Source organism: Ictalurus punctatus, chromosome 6 (genome assembly GCF_001660625.3).
Source record: "Ictalurus punctatus breed USDA103 chromosome 6, Coco_2.0, whole genome shotgun sequence".
NCBI classification, from domain to species: domain Eukaryota; kingdom Metazoa; phylum Chordata; class Actinopteri; order Siluriformes; family Ictaluridae; genus Ictalurus; species Ictalurus punctatus.
This window is the reverse complement of record NC_030421.2, coordinates 12,174,215-12,192,991: the sequence shown is the minus strand read 5'-3', so window position 1 is coordinate 12,192,991 and position 18,777 is coordinate 12,174,215. Positions and strand designations below refer to the sequence as shown.

The window sequence follows — 18,777 nt, the reverse complement described above, 5'->3', positions numbered from 1 at the left end:
CAAAAATATTTCTGGCTGTTTGTCACTTAATATAAATATATATATATATATATATATATATATATATATATATATATATATATATATATATATATATATATATATATATATATTGATGTTTTACAGTAAAGGTGAAAAAGGTTCTGACATAATTTAGCTTTCATTTTTTATATCACAAAAACCTGCCATTTGAATAGGGGTGTGTAGTGTTTTTTTGTCCACTGTATACCGGATTGTTGTCCTGAAGGTTTGAATAACCGAATCTCAGGAATTTGAAAATTGTTGATAAATTGTCATTGTTAAGGGATTGTCATCAACACAGACAAAGGGTTTTCATACAGGGTTTAGTACATTACATATAAATTTAATGCTGTACAAGTATGTTCTGCAGAGTTAAAACCATGACTTGGACGTGATTTTGCTGGCTGCTGACTTTCAATAATTTTACAGCTGACTCTACTTAGAGAAAAAATTGTTTTGATTGCATTATATAATCACTACTTGAAGAAGGATGAAAAAGTTGGGGTTGTAGCAATGGTATTTTACTTGATATTCTGCTAAGCTCTCTCTGTGTAGAAATAAATTGCATGTCATACCAAATGAGAACATACTCAGGCTATTGATAGGGGTTACAGGCTCTAATCTGTCTTGCTTTACTGTCTCTCTCTCTCTCTCTCTCTCTCTCTCTCTCCCTCTCTCTCTCTCTCTCTCTCTCTCTCTCACACACACACACACACACATACACAGCTACTCATTTTGAGACTCTGAAGGGTGCAATTGCCATTCTCAGCTGCTGTGAAACGAGACACGTCAATAGCCTGTTGTCGCGAGACGCCATAAGGCAGCACCATCAAATAGAAATTATAGATTTTGTCTGGAGGCCTCGACCCTGGCACATCATTCGAGAAAATGAGAAATAAGGATGGGGTTTTAATTCTTTAAATAACACCCGATTTCAGTTATTACAGCTTTCATTATGCTCAACTGTACCCACATTCAATGACTTATTTCCTGCCAGTGATGAACAAATGAAAAGCAGAAATCAATAAAACGGATGAGATTACACAACAGCTTAGATATACATATTGTAAAAGAGAAGCTGGATCATATAATTTTGTTGCATACATAGTGCAGCACTGTAATATCATAAACTGCAACATGGAAATCTCCACATGGTGTCTCTCTTTTTCCACCATTTTTCCTCGAACATGTCAGCGGCTCTCTCCCTCAGACATATGAACAGACAAAACACTGCAAATGTGTTTAAATACATAAGCTTCTTTTGAATGCCTGCTGATAATTAAGTCTTGTGCCTCTCCATGATTTTCTCCACTGTTGAAAAAGCCAACGATCACCCGCTACAGCTAAAAAAGGTAGCTTTTTTTCTACCATCCCATCCACCTTTCTCAAAGGGAAGATGATCAAATGAGAAGGAACACAATAGAAAAAGGAAAATATTCAACTTTTCGGTTTCTCAACCTCACTCGAACATATAATGAGAGTATAATTACAGTCACACAGTCTAAAGAAAAAGTTTAATATTCTTCTTCGATTTAAGGTCAATAATATGATTTCTTCATTTAAAGGAGGACGTTAATGTTTTTTTTTTTGTGCAGGCAGCTGTTCCCTCTGATTCACCTTGACTCTAATGTAATAAAGCAGGTCTCTTATCTTGGTTCTCCACACTCTCTTTCATTAGAATCACCTTTCTCATGCACAGAAAAAAAGGTGATTTGGAGGAGGCTTTAGGTTATTACCATCCCTTCATTACACATTCAAAGAATCCCTTTTCAGAAATCATGTTTCATCCCAGAGTGATGATTAAACTTCAAAATCTCTCGTGAAGACTTTAACTCCAAACCACCCAGACGTGGTTAATAGAAAATCAATAGCAATCAGAATTTGAAGGCTCAGGGGCCAATTATTAGTTTCTCTCAAACTTCAATGAACAGAGCAGAGAAAGAGAGCAAGAGCAAGAGGGAGAGAGAGAGAGAGAGAGAGAGAGAGAGAGAGAGAGAGAGAGAGAAGGAAGTGCTTCTAATTGTTTGCTTTGTTTCAAATGAAGGACAGACCTTTAATTCAACCTTTTGCACAGAGGCTGGTTTGAATTAGTTACCTTTGTTATGCTTTAAACCTTTTTGACTTAAAAGCAGAGACAGCTGTGTTCTGAGATGATGGTGTACATCCGTGTTGATCGTATAGCATATGCTTTTTCATCTCTTGATGTGTCCCTTTTGAGAGTGTCAGGCTGCACAATAATTGGAAAAAACTATAAATTATAATTATTATAATTAAAGTATAGTATAACTATACTTTAATTATATAGTTGTATGCTGTGATTGCAATGTGCTTTGTGTTATCTTATAAATCCTTTCGACAAGCTTTGATGTTTATGCTTAAAGATTGGCCTTCATTATTTTGACAGTACAAAACGGTACTTTCCTCCACTTTAAACTTTAAAAAATAATTAGTGTAAATATCTGCTGTACTGCACACGGCTTTTGCGGTTTCTGCACTACGGATAAGCCTTCTGCCTAATTTTAATATTTGGATAGCCATACAATTTAATGAAAGTGTTTTCAGTTAACATCTAGAAAAGAAAAAGCTGTTTTTTTTCATGCAGCGTAATCAAGCATCATTTGTCGACTGCAATTAAACTTTCATCCTGTCAGTGGCAGCACACGTGTTTGTGTTTGACAGATGTAGTATAAAGAAATGATGAAGAGAAATATCGAACATACAGAAAAGTTTTACTGAATGTCAGCTCAGCTACAGCTCTACTGTAGAAGCTCACACTCCAGAGTCTTCATGAGAAGTTTTAAGTGCCACAGAGCTGAAAAGGCAGGCAGGATGTTTGAAAATCTCATTGAATTAACAAAGTTTGTGTTAATGTATGTGTAATCTGATAGCGTAATATTTACTAAACCAGTGAATGGAAAAAGTAAGAGCAACACAGGGCTTAAACTACAAATTTGAGGTACGCGATTTGTGTCCATTGTCATTTAAGGCTAAGAATGCACCATCTTGTCCCATAAGCTTCATATCTGATCTTTCACTCTCACCTGTATGAGAGAAAAAAATGCCTACTCCTGAGATCTAACTCGCACACCATGACAGTCTTGCATTCTAGATCCACTATATCTGGCCAGATGTTGCTTCACTTTTTCATATTTCCCATTGATTTTATGTGGATATAATACATAAAGAATATCCAAATAGTGATGTCAATATTTCACTCAAATCCTGGCCCCTCAAATGGATTTGAAAATCTGTGCATACTCCTATTCTGAGCCATTTATGACCAATATTGCAAATTAGATAAAAATTAATCACCAGATCTTAAAACGAAATATCACACTTGTGTAGGGAAATTTTAAATCAGACATTCATACTGATGTGAAACCCATTTTGTCTCTTGCCTTAGGACAAGCATGTTCTGGCTGTGGTGGCCATCGATAAGATGTTGGAGAAGCTTAAGAATAGCAACGAGTTCCTAGAGCTCATCTTGAAAGGCCTGAACAAGTACCTGGAAAAGAAGAGACTCTTCTTTCCTCGCTTCTTCTTTCTGTCCAACGATGAGCTACTGGAGATTCTTTCTGAGACAAAGGACCCAACCAGGTACAGGGTCAAATCTGGGTTGAATCAAATTAAATTTGATCTGCCTTTTTTGAAAAAAAAAAAAAAAAGAAAGAAAGAAAAAAAATCAATGGAAATTATCTTTCTTTTTTTTTAATTTAGATTTTTTTTCCTTTAGAATTCATTTCATATCAATGTTTAGAAGGGTGGGGAAAAAAGCATGAAGAGTTTGTAGGTTAATTTGAAACCATGTGTTGGATTGCTTCCAGTATAATTACATGTAACCCTTAAAAGAACCAATAAAAAAAACAATCCATTTTTTAATTCAACTTGGGAGTAAAATCACTGCATCTTGTTGGGAAATTATAATTAAAACCTGGCAGAGAAATCAACCCATATTGAATCAATTTAGAGATCAGTGCAGATCAGATTTTTTTTTGGCAAACTTTAAATTGAGTTTGAAGCTTCCATCCTATAAACTTGTTTAGTTTTTCAATATGGAAAATAATTGGGTAACGGAACAAAAGGCTGTAATGACTGGTGTACTGTTCTTATACATTGTCTGCAAAATAAAAACAGCAATGCAGTTCTGGGTAAATTCTTAGCAGAGAGCACCACTGCTTTTTGTATACTTGGGTGAAACTTCCTAGGTTGAAATTGTAGAACAGAAAGGAGAATAGACTGGCAATTCTTATTGTACATCCAAGACCCTTTTTCCTCTCTACATAAAAAATTTACCTCATTCTTGGGACTCATGAGTAGGTCCTAATAAATTAGACTCGATTTCAACAACAGCTTGAAACCAAATTGTTGGACCATGAACCATGCTGCTAAAGCCAAATAGCCTTTTAAACCAAACTAATGCTGATAGGTATTATGTAAGGTGTTTTCATGCTTATGAAGGCAGTTAATTTGTGTTTGCCTGCAGTCTATTTGACATTTATTTTTAGAATAACTATATACAGTCAAGTGGAAAAAATAAGTATGCCCCATGGAAATGTTTTATTTATTTATTTATTTATTTATTTATTTATTTATTTATACATACATACATACATACATACATACATACATATTTGGACAAGCAAACATTTTTGATCCTCTTTGAAACAGAGCCTATTAATAAAGTTGATACACTCTATCAAATAAAACTCTAAAATTGACAACAGATCAGTCACATGGAAAAAGTAAGTACACCCCTAAATTTATTTACATTTTTGTTGGATAATATTAAACACCACTCATAGCTGGTGTCTGGTGTTCCCTTCACTATTGAGGTGTGTGGTGTCATCATCAAAAGCTCATAGATAGTTTTGACAGAATATAAGCTTGTAGATAGTTTTGAAGGAACACAATCTCGCAGCTAGTTTCAAGAGAATGTAAACTTGTAGCCCGTTTTGAAATAATGTAAGCTCGAAGGAATATAAACTTGTGACTAGTTTTGAGGGAATATTAGTAGTAGTCAGTAGTGTTTGGAAAGATTTGTGGAAAGATTTGGGCAGATTTTATGAAGTCTGTATTTCTCTTAGCTAATACGAATGCCATATGTCATAACATAACATATCATTTGTTTACTGAAAGTTCTCATCAGATAAATAAAGTTTAAAATCTGCATATGATCAAGTAATACAGAAAAGAAAATTTAACAGTTTAATTTGAAGACAATGTGATATTAAAGTTATGCAGTCTGTTCTTCTAACAGAGTCACTATGTTAATCAAAATGCATCTATCCACAGCCCGTACTGAATCCACAGTAGGACCAGAAGAGCAAGGACACATGAAAAGCAATTTAGCTGTGTTTGGCCCTGGAAAAAAAAAAACTCATCTTGAGCCTCTGAAAATCCTGTACTTACTGTGGGAATTTAATTATAGAATCTCTTTTCCATATGACATTCTGGGATACTTCCTATGGTGTGGCTCTCTTGAGAATAGCCTTGGCTGATAAGCAATCCTTGTCTTATTTCACCCAAGGTATTTGTTTAATAATGAATGTGTGCACCGACACGGAGACCTTTATTTCCACAAATCTCATAATCACTGCCTCTCTTTCCCTCTCTTTTCTTCCTAGTGCTCTTCCTTGATTGTGCTCCTTTTCTTAGGCTCATTCATCTCTTTTTCTCTCTCACACACATGTGCACATTATCCCTTTGTCCTCTGCTCTGTCATTTCCTCTGAGAATTTAACTGAACCCAGCTCTTTATAGAAAGCTGAATTTTGGAAAGTGCCCATGTGTGTTGGAATCCATCAGAGTAATACTGAGAAATCTGGGATAAATGGGGACTGAATGAGGACAGAGCTTGTGTGCTTCGTTTAAAATACAATACACAACTGACATTGTGCTTTCACATTGTAGTGTCAGTGTGGAGAGCCAAAGAGGATGAGTTAATTCGACTGTTGTTATCAGTGCTATCTGTTTTGGTCATTCTTTGAGATCGCTACTGTTAAATCACAATTTTTTCGCTGTGGCGTTTCCCTGGTAACTTTGCTCTAAAGATCAGCAACATGTCACTTTATGGAAGATAAGGTTTCAGAGAGACAGGAAGTATAGTGTCAGCTGCACCATTGCTCTAGTCCTGTGACTAGTCTGATGGTACAGATCAGATCTTTTTGGTATAAACTAGACTGGCTGGGAGATTCAATGTTAACAATCAGTAGATGTGAGATTGCACTAATCAGACAACATCTTGGCCATTAAACATCCTGTTTCAAAATAACACTAGGAAAAAGTCTGAATCTAACACTACATACAATATAAACTCAGCATCCCTTTCTTCCTTTCAGCATATTGTTACATACAGCATACTGTTCTTGCTTAGCTTAGCCATCTTTGCTAGTATGCACCATATCAAACTGCTTGACAGAAATGGCATAAATGTTCTTGCTTCAGAAGCATGCATCATCTTAGCATGCTCATTATACACTACAGTATATGTGCAAAAGTTTGTGGACACCTGACCATCAGACCCATGTGTATTTGTTGAACGTTGCATTCCAGATTTCATCCCCCTTTACTGTTATAATAAGCTCCACTCTTCTGAGAAGGCTTTCCACTAGATATTGGAGCGTGGCTGTGAGGATTTGTGTTCATTCAGCTACAAGAGAATTAGTGAGGTCAGGAACTGGGTGAGAAGGTCTGAGGATGCATTCGGTGTTCCAGTTCTTCTCAAGGGGGTTCAGTGGGTTGAGGTCAGGGCTCTGTGCAGGATACAATCTTCATGGAGCTCACTGTGGGTAAGGCCTTAGACTACTCCACTTATTCACTATAGCATGGGTAACTTTGTTGTTTTATTTTGTTAGCTAGGGACATAGTTATTAAGTGCATATTGCCAAAAACATATAGTCATGAAGGGAAGTCGATAAGTCTGTGTTGAAAACAAGCAGGCTGAATAGTATTGTAAGGTTGTTAATAGTAAGTGACACTTTAACCCTTTTTTTTTTTTTTAGTTAACTACAGTATATAAGCATTCTGTAATTTTACTTGGATAAATGCTCAAACAGCCAAAATACAAATAACATTTTTATCAGCTTTGTACATTTATCCCACTGGTTTTATCCTGCTACTTCTGTATAATTACTGTGCAATTAATAGTGCAATTGTCATGTGTATTTGTTGATTTGTATTGTATCGTAGGTTTGTCTATTGCTCTTGTCTTTTGTGCTGCAGGCTACTATTTCATTATTTTCACAGTATACTTGTATGTGTACAGAATGCCTTTTTTTTTTTTTTTTTTTTTTTTTTACAGAGACACCCAGAAGTTGAGAAGAATCTGTATTCCATTTTGCTTTCCTAAAAGTTTATTTGGACTCCCTTTCAGAGTGCAGCCACATCTGAAGAAGTGTTTTGAGGGCATCGCCAGTGTTGTGTTCACTGAAGTTCTGGACATCACACACATGAAGAGCAGTGAGGGTGAGGTGGTGGAGCTGCTGGACATCATCTCAACTTCTAAAGCCCGTGGTCAGGTCGAGAAATGGCTCCTCGAGCTGGAGCATGGCATGCTCACATCCTTACACAAGGTGCTAGGCAATTTCACTTGGGATTGATTCCTGAACCCTTATTTTCTGTTCATGTCAAAAGAAAAAAAAACTCCATGCACTAAATCATGTCCTGTTTTTAGTCCTTGTATAATGTATTATTCAGTTAAACACTGCATTTTCTTATATTTAGATGCTAGTTCTATGTATACCAGTGTTGTTAAACTGTTAAACCAAAATAGGTGTTGATTAATCTTCTATAACAGCAACTCTAATAGTATGTTCTGGCTAAAAGTCAAATTATAGGTTTATATCAATAAACTGTTCTAATACATTATAATTTCTATAGTACACAGGGACTTATAGCATAGCAGATATAGTATAGTAGATGCTCCACATAAATTGGTTAAAAACACACTGATATAGTGAAGTTTTCTATGAGGAGACATTTATTTAGCATTTGTTGGAAGGAGTCTTCAGGATAAAGGGCTTTGCACTTTGCATTTTCTCAGTAACATTACAAACTGTGTGTATTTTTTTTTTTTTGCATTATTAATTTGAAGAGGGAGAAACAAGAGGATGGTGAGGGAAAGACATCTAGGCTTCTGATTGCTGTTATAGCAAAGTTTATAAGTGACACTCTTAAATTATTAAACAATTAACTATAAACTCGTAAAAAAGTACACCGGATCTTTCTTTAATGAATAACAAATGTGAACATTGACAAGTTGTGTGGTAAAAAGAGAATAAAAGACTTCAGGACATGCTGTTACTGGACAATAATAATCAGCCCTATTTGGATTCATGTACATTTTACACGTTATGTGTGATTTGAATTTAAGAAATTTTGCTTTAGCCATGGTAGTTGAGATTTTCACACATGTGATTCCATCAACTTGGGATGGTATATTAGGCTTTTGAAAGATTATCATAACAGCTGTGTAGTGCTACATAAGAATTAAATTACAGTATACTGACTATATAGTAATACAGACTCAGATATTTCCGCAAATATAAAACTTACCCCATGGCAACCATATCTCAAACAAGTTTTATTCCAGCTGACATTGGGCTTATTGCAGCTTTTCATCTACTGTATATTATTATACATAAGAGTTATCTTCACCTATTAACAGTGTAAATAAGTAATATCTCAGAATTTTCAGACCTGAACTCCATGTATAGTATCTGTAACATATAGCAAACCACTGACATGTTTCTATGAACTGAAAAGGCCTAGGTTACTAAGATCATATCACACTGTATAATATCATATAATCATAAATAAGACATTACAAGCATTAGTACTTCAGATTATATCAGACGTTGTAAGTGCTCACACCAAACTTTAAAGGAGAAACTGTACGCATGAAGCACACCATTACATTTTTTATAAGTAAAAAAAAAATAGAAACATCTTGTTAAACAATGTCTCACAATACCATAGTATTTAATAAGACATTGTAGCATTAACTTTACCAAATAAGATTCTAAAAAATTTTTATATCCAAGTAAACTTGTTTTTCATTGTGATTTGCAGGTGATAGAAGAGGCAATTGAGGCGTACCCTAAAGAGCTGCGGATCAACTGGGTAAGAGTCTGGCCAGGTCAGACAGTACTGTGTGTGTCTCAGGTGTACTGGACCAAACACATCCACAAAGCCATTGTAACAGGACCACAGGTCTGTGCTACACACCCACATTCATTTTTGTTACTTAAGACATTACTTGTGAAATTATAAGTAGTTATCTGGTACAATTGATAATAATAAGAATAATATAATAGTCTTAGTTATCATTATTTTCCCTCTTTCCATTTCCTCACTTACTGGAGACTCTTAAAAATGATTAAAAAATTATAACTTTTGGACTTTAAAAAAATAAAAGTATTGTGCCTTTAATATCATTGTAGACTTCAGTCTGAAATTTCTGCTCCTTTCTTTCTTAGGCTCTGGAAGCTTATTTGCGTCAGAATAACAAACAGATTGAGGATATAGTGGCACTGGTGCGTGGGAAACTGTCCAAACAGAACCGCGTGACTCTTGGAGCGCTGGTGGTGTTGGATGTGCATGCTCGTGATGTGTTGGCCTCTCTTGTGCACAAGGGTGTGGATGACGAGAACAACTTTGAGTGGCTCAGCCAGCTTCGTTATTACTGGATTGTGAGTGTGTGTGTGTGTGTGTGTGTGTGTGTGTGTGTGTGTGTGTGTGTGTGTGTTTGTGTGCTTGTGTGTGTGTGTAATCTGGCATATGCAATGTTCTTAATATTTGAGAGACAGAATTGTGTCTTTCCTAAATCTACAATACAATGATACAGTTTTTACATAACTAATAATATTCATGATATCATCTAGGCTTACAGTCATGAGAAAAAAAATAAGTATACCCCATAGAAACTGTTGCTTTTTTGGACATATTTGGACAAGCAAAAATTTCATCTTCTTTGAAACAGTGCCTGTTGTTAAACTTGATACACTATCAAATTAAAGATTTTATTGTAATTTTTACAATTTTAATTAATTTAAAAAATCCAGATCAGTCACATGGAAAAAGTAAGAACACCTGTACATTTATCACACGTTCAAATCCAAAGCCAAGCTATAAAGAGTTCTGTAAGGCCTTTAGAAAAAAAGGTTGTGGATGCCTATGAGTCTAGCAACTGATTTAAAAAGATCTCCAAATTATTTGAAATACACAATTCCAATGTAAGGAAAATAATCTACAAGTGGTGCAGATTTCAAGCGACTGCCAATTTGTCCAGGACTGCAAATTCAGCCCAAGAGCAGACCGTCTGATGCAAAAACAGGTCTCCAAGAACCTCAAAATTTAATCACAGGATATGCTAGTAAGTCTCTGAACTGTTGGTGCCAAAGTGCATGCTTCTACAATCAGAAAGAGATTGCACAAATTTGACGTGTGTCATATATCAAGGAGGTAACTGTGGACTTCAGTTCCCATCAGCCACTGCACTGCACTACATGTCACATGACCACTTGCACCTGATTCACGTTTCTGTTAATGAGCACACTTATATATAGCCATTGTCTGCACTGTTTCTCTGTCTTTTGTTTGTCTTAGACCACCGTGTTCCATGTTAACATGTTTCTTGATCTTGTTATTATGTTTAGTTTTGCAATTGTATTATGCCAAGTTGTCCTAGTGTCTTTGTTTTGTTGCTCGTTTCATAAACTGTTTGAAATTCTGCGATTGCTTCCAAACTCCAACCTTGAGATGTGACAATGTGCATGGGAGGAAAAAGCCTTTGCAAGACTACAGTTTGCCAGTGATGATATAGACAAAGACCAGGCCTTTTGGAACAATGTGCTCTGGACAGACGAATCAAAGTTACAGGTGTTTGGCCAGAGTATCAGCAGACATATTTGGCGCAGACCAAAGACAGCTTTTCAGGAGAAGCACCTCATACCAACTGTGAAGCACGGTGGTGGAAATGTTATGTTTGGGGTTGCTTTTCTACCTCAGGGACAGAACAGCATGCATTCATTATTCAACTATGAATTCTGCATCATATCAAAGAGTGCTTAAAGATAATGTGAGGCAATCTGTCTGAAAGTTGAAGTTGAACTTTTCAACAGGATAATGAACCTCAGCACACTAGTAAATCCACCAAGGAATGGCTCGAAAAGAATAAATTGAGGGTTATGGAATGCCCTAGTCAAAGCCCAGATTGGAATTCCATGGAAATTTTGTGGGGGGATTTGAAACGGGCAGCACATACAAGAAAACCCTCAAACATCTTGCAACTGAAAGAGTATTGCATGGAAGAGTGGTCAAAAATTTCAGCAAGCCAATGTCAGAGACTGGTGGACAATTATGCAAAATGCCTACAAGAAGTTATTTCTGCTTATGTAAGGCCAAGGGTGTACTTACTTTTTCCAGAGAAGAATATTACATCTATTGATATTTATGTTGAATAAATAATTTAAAAAGCTAATTTCCATTGTGTGTTTTTTTTTTCAAGTATATCAACTTCATTAATACGCACTGTTTCAAAGATGATCAAATGTTTGCATGTCCAAATATATCAAAAAACCCAACAATTTCCATGGGGGGTACTACTGTTTATCTCTCCCAATACTATGATACGAGTGTTGTATACAGTGTCTGTGAAAAACTCTCTTCAGCATTCAGTACTCTCTTCTATCTTTTCAGCATTTCTCTTTACTTTTGCAGGAGAACCAGCTTCAGACGAAAATGATTAATGCAGGCCTGGATTATGGCTACGAGTACCTGGGTAACACACCACGTCTGGTCATCACCCCTCTCACTGATCGCTGCTACAGGTCAGAACAGCTTTATGCTAAACTTTACTCATATAGTGCAGTTCTTTTTCCTTCTACCTCTCCAAAGACATTTCATCATAATCCTCCTTATGTTTATAGTTTGTGTATTGATATTTGCTTTAATTTTGTAACTTGCAACCATTGAAAATATATTAAAAATCAGAAGATTTAAAATTCTTTATGTAGTCAGATATATCATCTGTTATACTGCTTAGTTAACAATAAGTAACCAAGGGGGCAAAAAAATACTTTAGGAAAAAGATATTCAAAACGATTTCCAAATCAGTATTTTTTATTATTTTTTTTAAGAAATGGTCTAGTTAATTATCTACAGTAATAATCTCTGCAGTCACAGTATATTCTAGTTACAGTCTCCAAAAAGATCTACTCTAGCATTAGTATTGTTTATGGGGAAAAAATATGGCCAATATCTTTAAAAATTGTGCATTGGAACTAAATTTGCATATTAATGGACTGCGGCATCAGTTCAGTTCTCCTCTTTATAGCTCTAAATCTCATGTGTGGCACCAACACTTCATTACCTTAGTATTAATATGTTTCTGTCTGGGTGAAGAGCCATTTTGAGATATAGCACTTCTCAGTCTTGACATGCCACCTAGCAACAGATTAAAGATTACTTCAAATTATTAAGTCCATTATTTTTTAACAATATCAAACGACAGAAAGAATAAAGATGTATTATGATCATATATGCTTTTCACTAAGTTTTATATTTTTTCTGACTGCATTCGCAAGCTCTAAAATATAAGATATTTAACTTTTTAAAATATGAGGTTTCTACGATATTTTGCTTAAAATGTTCTTGTAAAACATTTAATAATATTAAAATAAATTAGAACATACAATGCATGTTTCTATGCAGCCACACAAACACGTCTTACAGAGCTTGACATTCAGTCCTGTTTTTTTTAATTGAAGGTCCAGTTCATTAAATATATTGTATATAGCTCACAAATGTTAATTTAATGCTAATGTTATCTGATGTTAGCCACAATATTATAACATAATGTAAACAGAACAAAGATATTGTTGCATTTATGCTAGATGATGATTTGCTTGCACACAGAAACTTATAACCAAATTTATCTTTGACTTTGGTGATAAAACTTTATATTTTGCAAAATAATTAAAAAAAAAAAAAAAAAGAAAGTGAAAAAGGTTAATTAATTTTTGACCAAATTGGCAAAAACTTCCCACACCTTTGTCCCTAGAACCCTTTTTGGAGCCCTGCATTTGCATTTAGGAGGAGCTCCTGAAGGCCCAGCAGGTACAGGGAAGACCGAGACGACTAAAGATCTAGCCAAAGCTGTGGCTAAGCAATGCGTTGTCTTCAACTGCTCTGATGGCCTTGATTACATTGCCCTGGGAAAGTTTTTTAAGGTCAGTGACATTTACCTGAGGTCTGGGTTGTATTGTAAATTAAATTTGTATTGAGTTCCACACTTTTGCCCACACCGTTGTGATGACAGAAATATCTATGTGAATTAGGTTTTATATCTGACTATTAGATTAAAAAAACACCCAATTACTAGCTTATATTAAACTTGTACTGAACAGAATGCAGAATTATATCAGCTATTTGAAAAAAAATATTCTTATCAGCAGAAAAGGCTGTAATAGCCGATATTAAAAATGAAGTTAGCATGGAAATGAAAAGGAAAACAGGCTTAGAGGAGCTCCTGCTCATTTGTATGAAGATGTACTTTAGGTGAAGCTCAAGAGACGGCATGCGGTCAAAAGCTAGAAAAGAACATAGCCAGTTGCCATGGCAACAGAGACTTTGGCGAGCCTGGCTTGTTTGATGATGAATCCAGAGATGTTAAAACCTAACAGCCGTTATGGATCATAGGCAGGGTTTTATTCAGAGTGCGCTCATAAGAGTCGGTTGTTTACCTGGAACCTTTATGTAGATTTGTGTGTGTGTGTGTGTGTGTGTGTGTGTGTGTGTGTGTGTGTGTGTGTGTGTGTGTGAGAGAGAGAGATTGAGAGAGAGATTGAGAGAGATTGAGAGAGAGAGAGAGAGAGAGAGAGAGAGAGAGAGAGAGAGAGAGAAGGTGCACTCAGACATTCGATTGCATAAACTTGCAACCTGTTTCTTTCTAACATGCAAAATTGTGATTTTATCACCCTATTTAAAGTGAATTAGCACATACACTTAAAATGTAGGTGTAAAATGTAGCCCACATCTTGGCTGCTTCTCCTACTCCAAAGCAGAGTTTGCATAAAACAAGAGAGACGAGTAAGAGGGCATGACCAGCTGGTTGCATTTTACTGCTTTAAAATTATTTAATCATCAGTAACAAGCTTTTAATAAGGAACATAATCCAATTGAACTATGTATCAACATGCTGAATTGCAGATCAGTGTGATGACTCAGTGCCTTGTGTGATATTGATTATTCCCTGCTCATGATTTACCACTTAAATGAACTGTGAGAAATTCTTTCATCTTTCAGAACCTCAAAAAAAAAAAAAAAAAAAAAAAAAGACAGTACAATGAATGGGGAAAATGATCAATTCCACCATTTCTGGTCTAAACACTTTGAGCAGCAGCAGAACAGTGAAAATGTCAGCTGTGTGGGCAGTAAGCAACCAATTTCTGAAAGGATTATCGAAAATGTACTGATCTATATTCTTTTTTTTACTGTATACTGTGCATTACTATAGAGCCACCTAATGATCTACTATCCAGCTAGATTGCTTAATAAAGAAAATTTTGTTCTGTCTCAGAATGTCCAGATTCCCTTTGTTTCCTGAGTTGTACTTTTAAGACATAATTATATTGTTTGAAGAATATACATTGGATGTAAAAATACTACACACTCCTGTTTAAATGGCAGGTTTTTGTGATGTCAAAAATGAAAGTTAAATCATGTCAGAACATTAGTCACCTTTATTGTGAAATTGCAAAATATGAATATTAAGTGACAAACACCCAGAAATGTTTTTGGGGAAAAAAGTAAAAACAAAAAATTTGCAATACCCAGCTTGCATATCTGTGCACACCCTTTTATAATTGAGAATGTCGCAGTGTCCACCAGAATCAACCAGTCACATTCAAACTCATGTTAAATACTAATTAGTATACACCTGCCATCGATTAAAGTGACTGATTAACCCGCAATAAAGTACAGCTGTTCCTATAGGATTTTCCTGACTTCTTGGTAACAGCCAACTGGAAAAGATATAGGCCACAAAGAGCTTAAAAACACATACAGGATCTCATTCTTGAAAAAAATAATTCAGGAGAGGGTTACAAATTTTTTTCCAAGGCATTGGATAGATCATGGAACACTGTAAAGACAATAATCAACAAGTAGAGAAAAAGAGGGCTGTGCACAGGAGATGCCCAGCCAATTTGACAGAGTTAAAATGCTTTTGCAAGGAAGAATGGCAAAATATTGCTAAGTCAAGATGTGCCAAACTGATTGACTCTTACAAAAAATATTAAATGCTGTGATAAAATCTAAAGGTGCTTCAACTAAGTATTCATTTAGGGGTGTGCACACTTGTGCAACCAGGTTATTGTACATTTTTTATTTTTCCCCCTAAAATTATTATTGTTTTTCACTTTAATTAATAGGTTAAAATTTCACTATAAAGGTAGAAAAGGTTCTGACATTATTTATCTTGTTTTCTTTTTTTACATGACAAAAACCTGCCATTTTAACAGGGATGTGTAGACTTTTTATCCACTGTAACTTTAAACTGTAAATTTTAGAGTAAATTTAAAATGGAATTTTTCTGCCTTGTGCTTAGAACTATGCACCCTACTGTAGTAAGAATTGTTGTTACTGATCTGAAATACGTGTGAATAAACTAAGATACATGAAGTATTAAAAGATCTTCATATTTTGCATTTTCAGGATCTGTATTCCTTTATATATTTTTATTTTTATCTGATTTACAACTGTGATGAAAACTGTATGGTTCACCTATGTTTGTGTTTACCTTTGTGTTTCTTCAAGAGAAACACAAAGTGTAGCTACCATTCTTTCTGTTCTGAGAAACTTCAAGAATTTGCTTGTTAGAATAGAGATGGTCAAAGGAGTTTGAGGCTTTATAGATTAGAAGGTAGAACATCTTGGTTACGCATCTAACCGTGTTCCCTGAGAAAGGAACGAGACGTTGCGTTTAGCTTAACACTATGGGAGCGCCCTTGTGCGCGACTGGCATCTGAAGCTTGTGTAAAATCACGCCTCTATTTATAGGCCTGCCATGATCAGGTGATGTGGCAATTAAGTGCGTCACGTGATATATATATATATATATATATATATATATATATATGCGTATATATATGTATATGTATGTATATATGTGTATGTATGTGGCACCCGTGAACCGTGCCGTTAGACTCTATTATCTGAAGGGAATAAGCAATTCACAGGCCTGCCCTGTTATGACAAAGCTATGCAACGTCTCGTTCCCTTCTCAGGGAAAAGGTTATATGCGTAACCCAGACGTTCCCTTTCAAAGGTAACTTGACACTGCGTTTAGCATAACACTATGGGAACGAAAATACCCACTTCGTCATACCGAGGGTACAGCCTGTTCAAAAAGACCCATGCCCGAGGGTCACTGCAAGACACTCGAGCCCCTGGTGGAATGAATATCCAGGCTGTAATAATGAATGAATGTGTGTGCCCTTTGGACAAAGCCTTCGAGGAGGTGACCGCCCTAGTTGAATGAGCCCTTATGCCCAGAGGCGTAGCAAGACCACATGCCTCTTAAGCAATAGAGATTGCTTCCACTATCCAATTAGAGATGTGCTGCTTTGACACAGCATCACCTCTACTGTCACCACCAAAGCAGACCAGCAGCTGCTCCAACTTACGCCACTAGCCGGAGTGGTGGACATAAGTACAGAGAGCCCTTCCTGGACACAGCAGGTGCATCCTCTCTTGGTTCAGTGTGAGGAACGGAGGAGGGCAGAAAGCCTGCAACACCACAGGGTGGGCAGCCGATGTGCGCACTTTAGGAATATAATCCAGTCTAGGATACAGGAAGGCTTTGGCTAATCCAGGTGCAAGGAATGCAGGAAGGCAAACTCTCAAGGCAGAAGGGCAAACTCACACTAGAACTTGTGGGAGCAGAGCGATCAAGGGAAAAGCATATAGACGTGACCTCAGCCACATGTGCACCATGACGTCCAGCCCCAATAGTGTGGGAGGGCGAACCACAGCGGGCAGTGTTTTGTCTCCTCAGAGGTGAACACATCCACTTCTGCTTGTCCGAACCTCCACCATATGAACTCCACCACTTGTGGATGGAGCCGCCAACCCTTAGGCCTCAGCCCCTGCCTCGACAGGATGTCTGCCCCCACATTCCGGCTGCCCGGAATGTACATTGCACTCACTGACAAGGATTTTTCCTCTGCCTAGAGAAGGATTAGTTGCGCCGGCCTGAACAGGGGGCGTGAACGTAACCCTCCCTCGTGGTTGATATATGAGACCACCGCTGTGTTGTCTGTCACAACTAACACATGGTGACCTCTTAACTGAGGAAGAAAGAACTTCAGTATTAGGAATACGGCCCACATCTCTAGGCAATCTATATGCCACTCCAGATGAGGGCCACTCCAAAGACCATGAGCTGGACAGCCATCTAAGACTGCACCCCAGTCCGTGAGGGAGGCATCTGTCATTACCATCTGGTGATAAGGAGACGCCCCTAGAGTGTGACCTGAGGCTAGAAACTGGGGACACCTCCAAATATTCAGAGCACGTAGGCATCGCCGTATGACACTGATTACTCTCAGAGGTTTTATCCTCAGATGAAACCCACGACTTTTCAGCCACCACTGAAACGGTCTTATGTGCAATAGGCCCAACGGTATGACGTTGGCTGCTGCTGCCATAAGGCCCAACAGTTTCTTGTAGAGACTGGATGCCCAGACCCAGCTTTATCTTGCTCAATGTTGATAGGATCGATCCCATGCGTGTTGGGGATAGAAACGCCCTCATTGTAGTAGAATCCCATGTAACCCCTAGAAAAGTTGTCCTCTGCACTGGAGAAAGCATACTTTTCTTGAGGTTCAACCTGAGCTCCATGCTCCTCATGTGGGCGAGAACAACATCTCGATGTTGAAGTGCCAGTTCTCTGGATTATGCTAGAATTAACCAGTCTTCCAAATAGTTTAGTACATGGATGCCCTGAAGTCGCAAGGGAGCCAGAGCAGCATCCATGCACTTTGTGAAGGTGCGAGGGGATAAAGCTAGCCTGAAGGGAAGAACCCAATATTGGTATGCATTGTCTCCAAATGCAAACCTCAGGAACTTCCTGTGACTGGGCAATATTCCTATGTGGAAATATGCATCTTTCAGATCTATCTTCACAAACCAGTCCTCGAACTGAATCTGTGGCATGATAAGTTTAATCGTCAGCATCTTGAACCTGTATGTCCGAAGAGTACGGTTCAGATCACGCAGATCTAAAATTGGCTGCATACTTCCATCTTTTTGGCAGAGCAGGAAATAACGTCTGTAAAAACCTCCCTCCCTTAGGGAATGGGGTACACGTTCTATGGCCCCTTTGTCCAACAGGGATCTTACATCCTGCACTAACATTGGGCTCTGCTCTGTGCTGACTACTGTGGGGAGCACACCTCTGAACCGGGGGGGTCGAGCTCTGAACTGGACCCGGTAACCCTTTTCTACGGTAGACAGAATCCATGGAGACACATTTGGCAGTAGTTTCCACGCTGCAGATGGTCTTTTAGTGATGTTAGCTTTTTACACATTCTGTTGGAGGGATAACATCAGATTTCCATTGCCCTGTGACAGCTCACTGACCAGAGAAGGCTGAAAACGTGGGACAGTCTTCGCTAGGGCAGGCCCTACAGTAGCACTGGGGGCTAACTGCCCTAATAACCTTATGCCCCCTGATACATCCCTCCATGGCCCATCA

The 18,777-nt window shown here is 37.3% G+C and overlaps 1 protein-coding gene across 2 annotated transcripts in view; it reads left to right on the top strand.

Annotated features, from left to right (window-relative positions):
* Positions 1-18,777, top strand: part of dnah7 (dynein, axonemal, heavy chain 7) — a 131,935-nt gene that overhangs the window by 23,099 nt on the left and 90,059 nt on the right. For both annotated transcript variants that reach the window (XM_053680873.1, XM_053680872.1), the window contains exons 20-25: positions 3,425-3,618; positions 7,393-7,591; positions 9,090-9,230; positions 9,497-9,709; positions 11,739-11,848; positions 13,081-13,249. In XM_053680873.1, the coding sequence (XP_053536848.1) occupies positions 3,425-3,618; positions 7,393-7,591; positions 9,090-9,230; positions 9,497-9,709; positions 11,739-11,848; positions 13,081-13,249 (1,026 nt within the window). The remainder of the gene's footprint in view (positions 1-3,424; positions 3,619-7,392; positions 7,592-9,089; positions 9,231-9,496; positions 9,710-11,738; positions 11,849-13,080; positions 13,250-18,777) is intronic.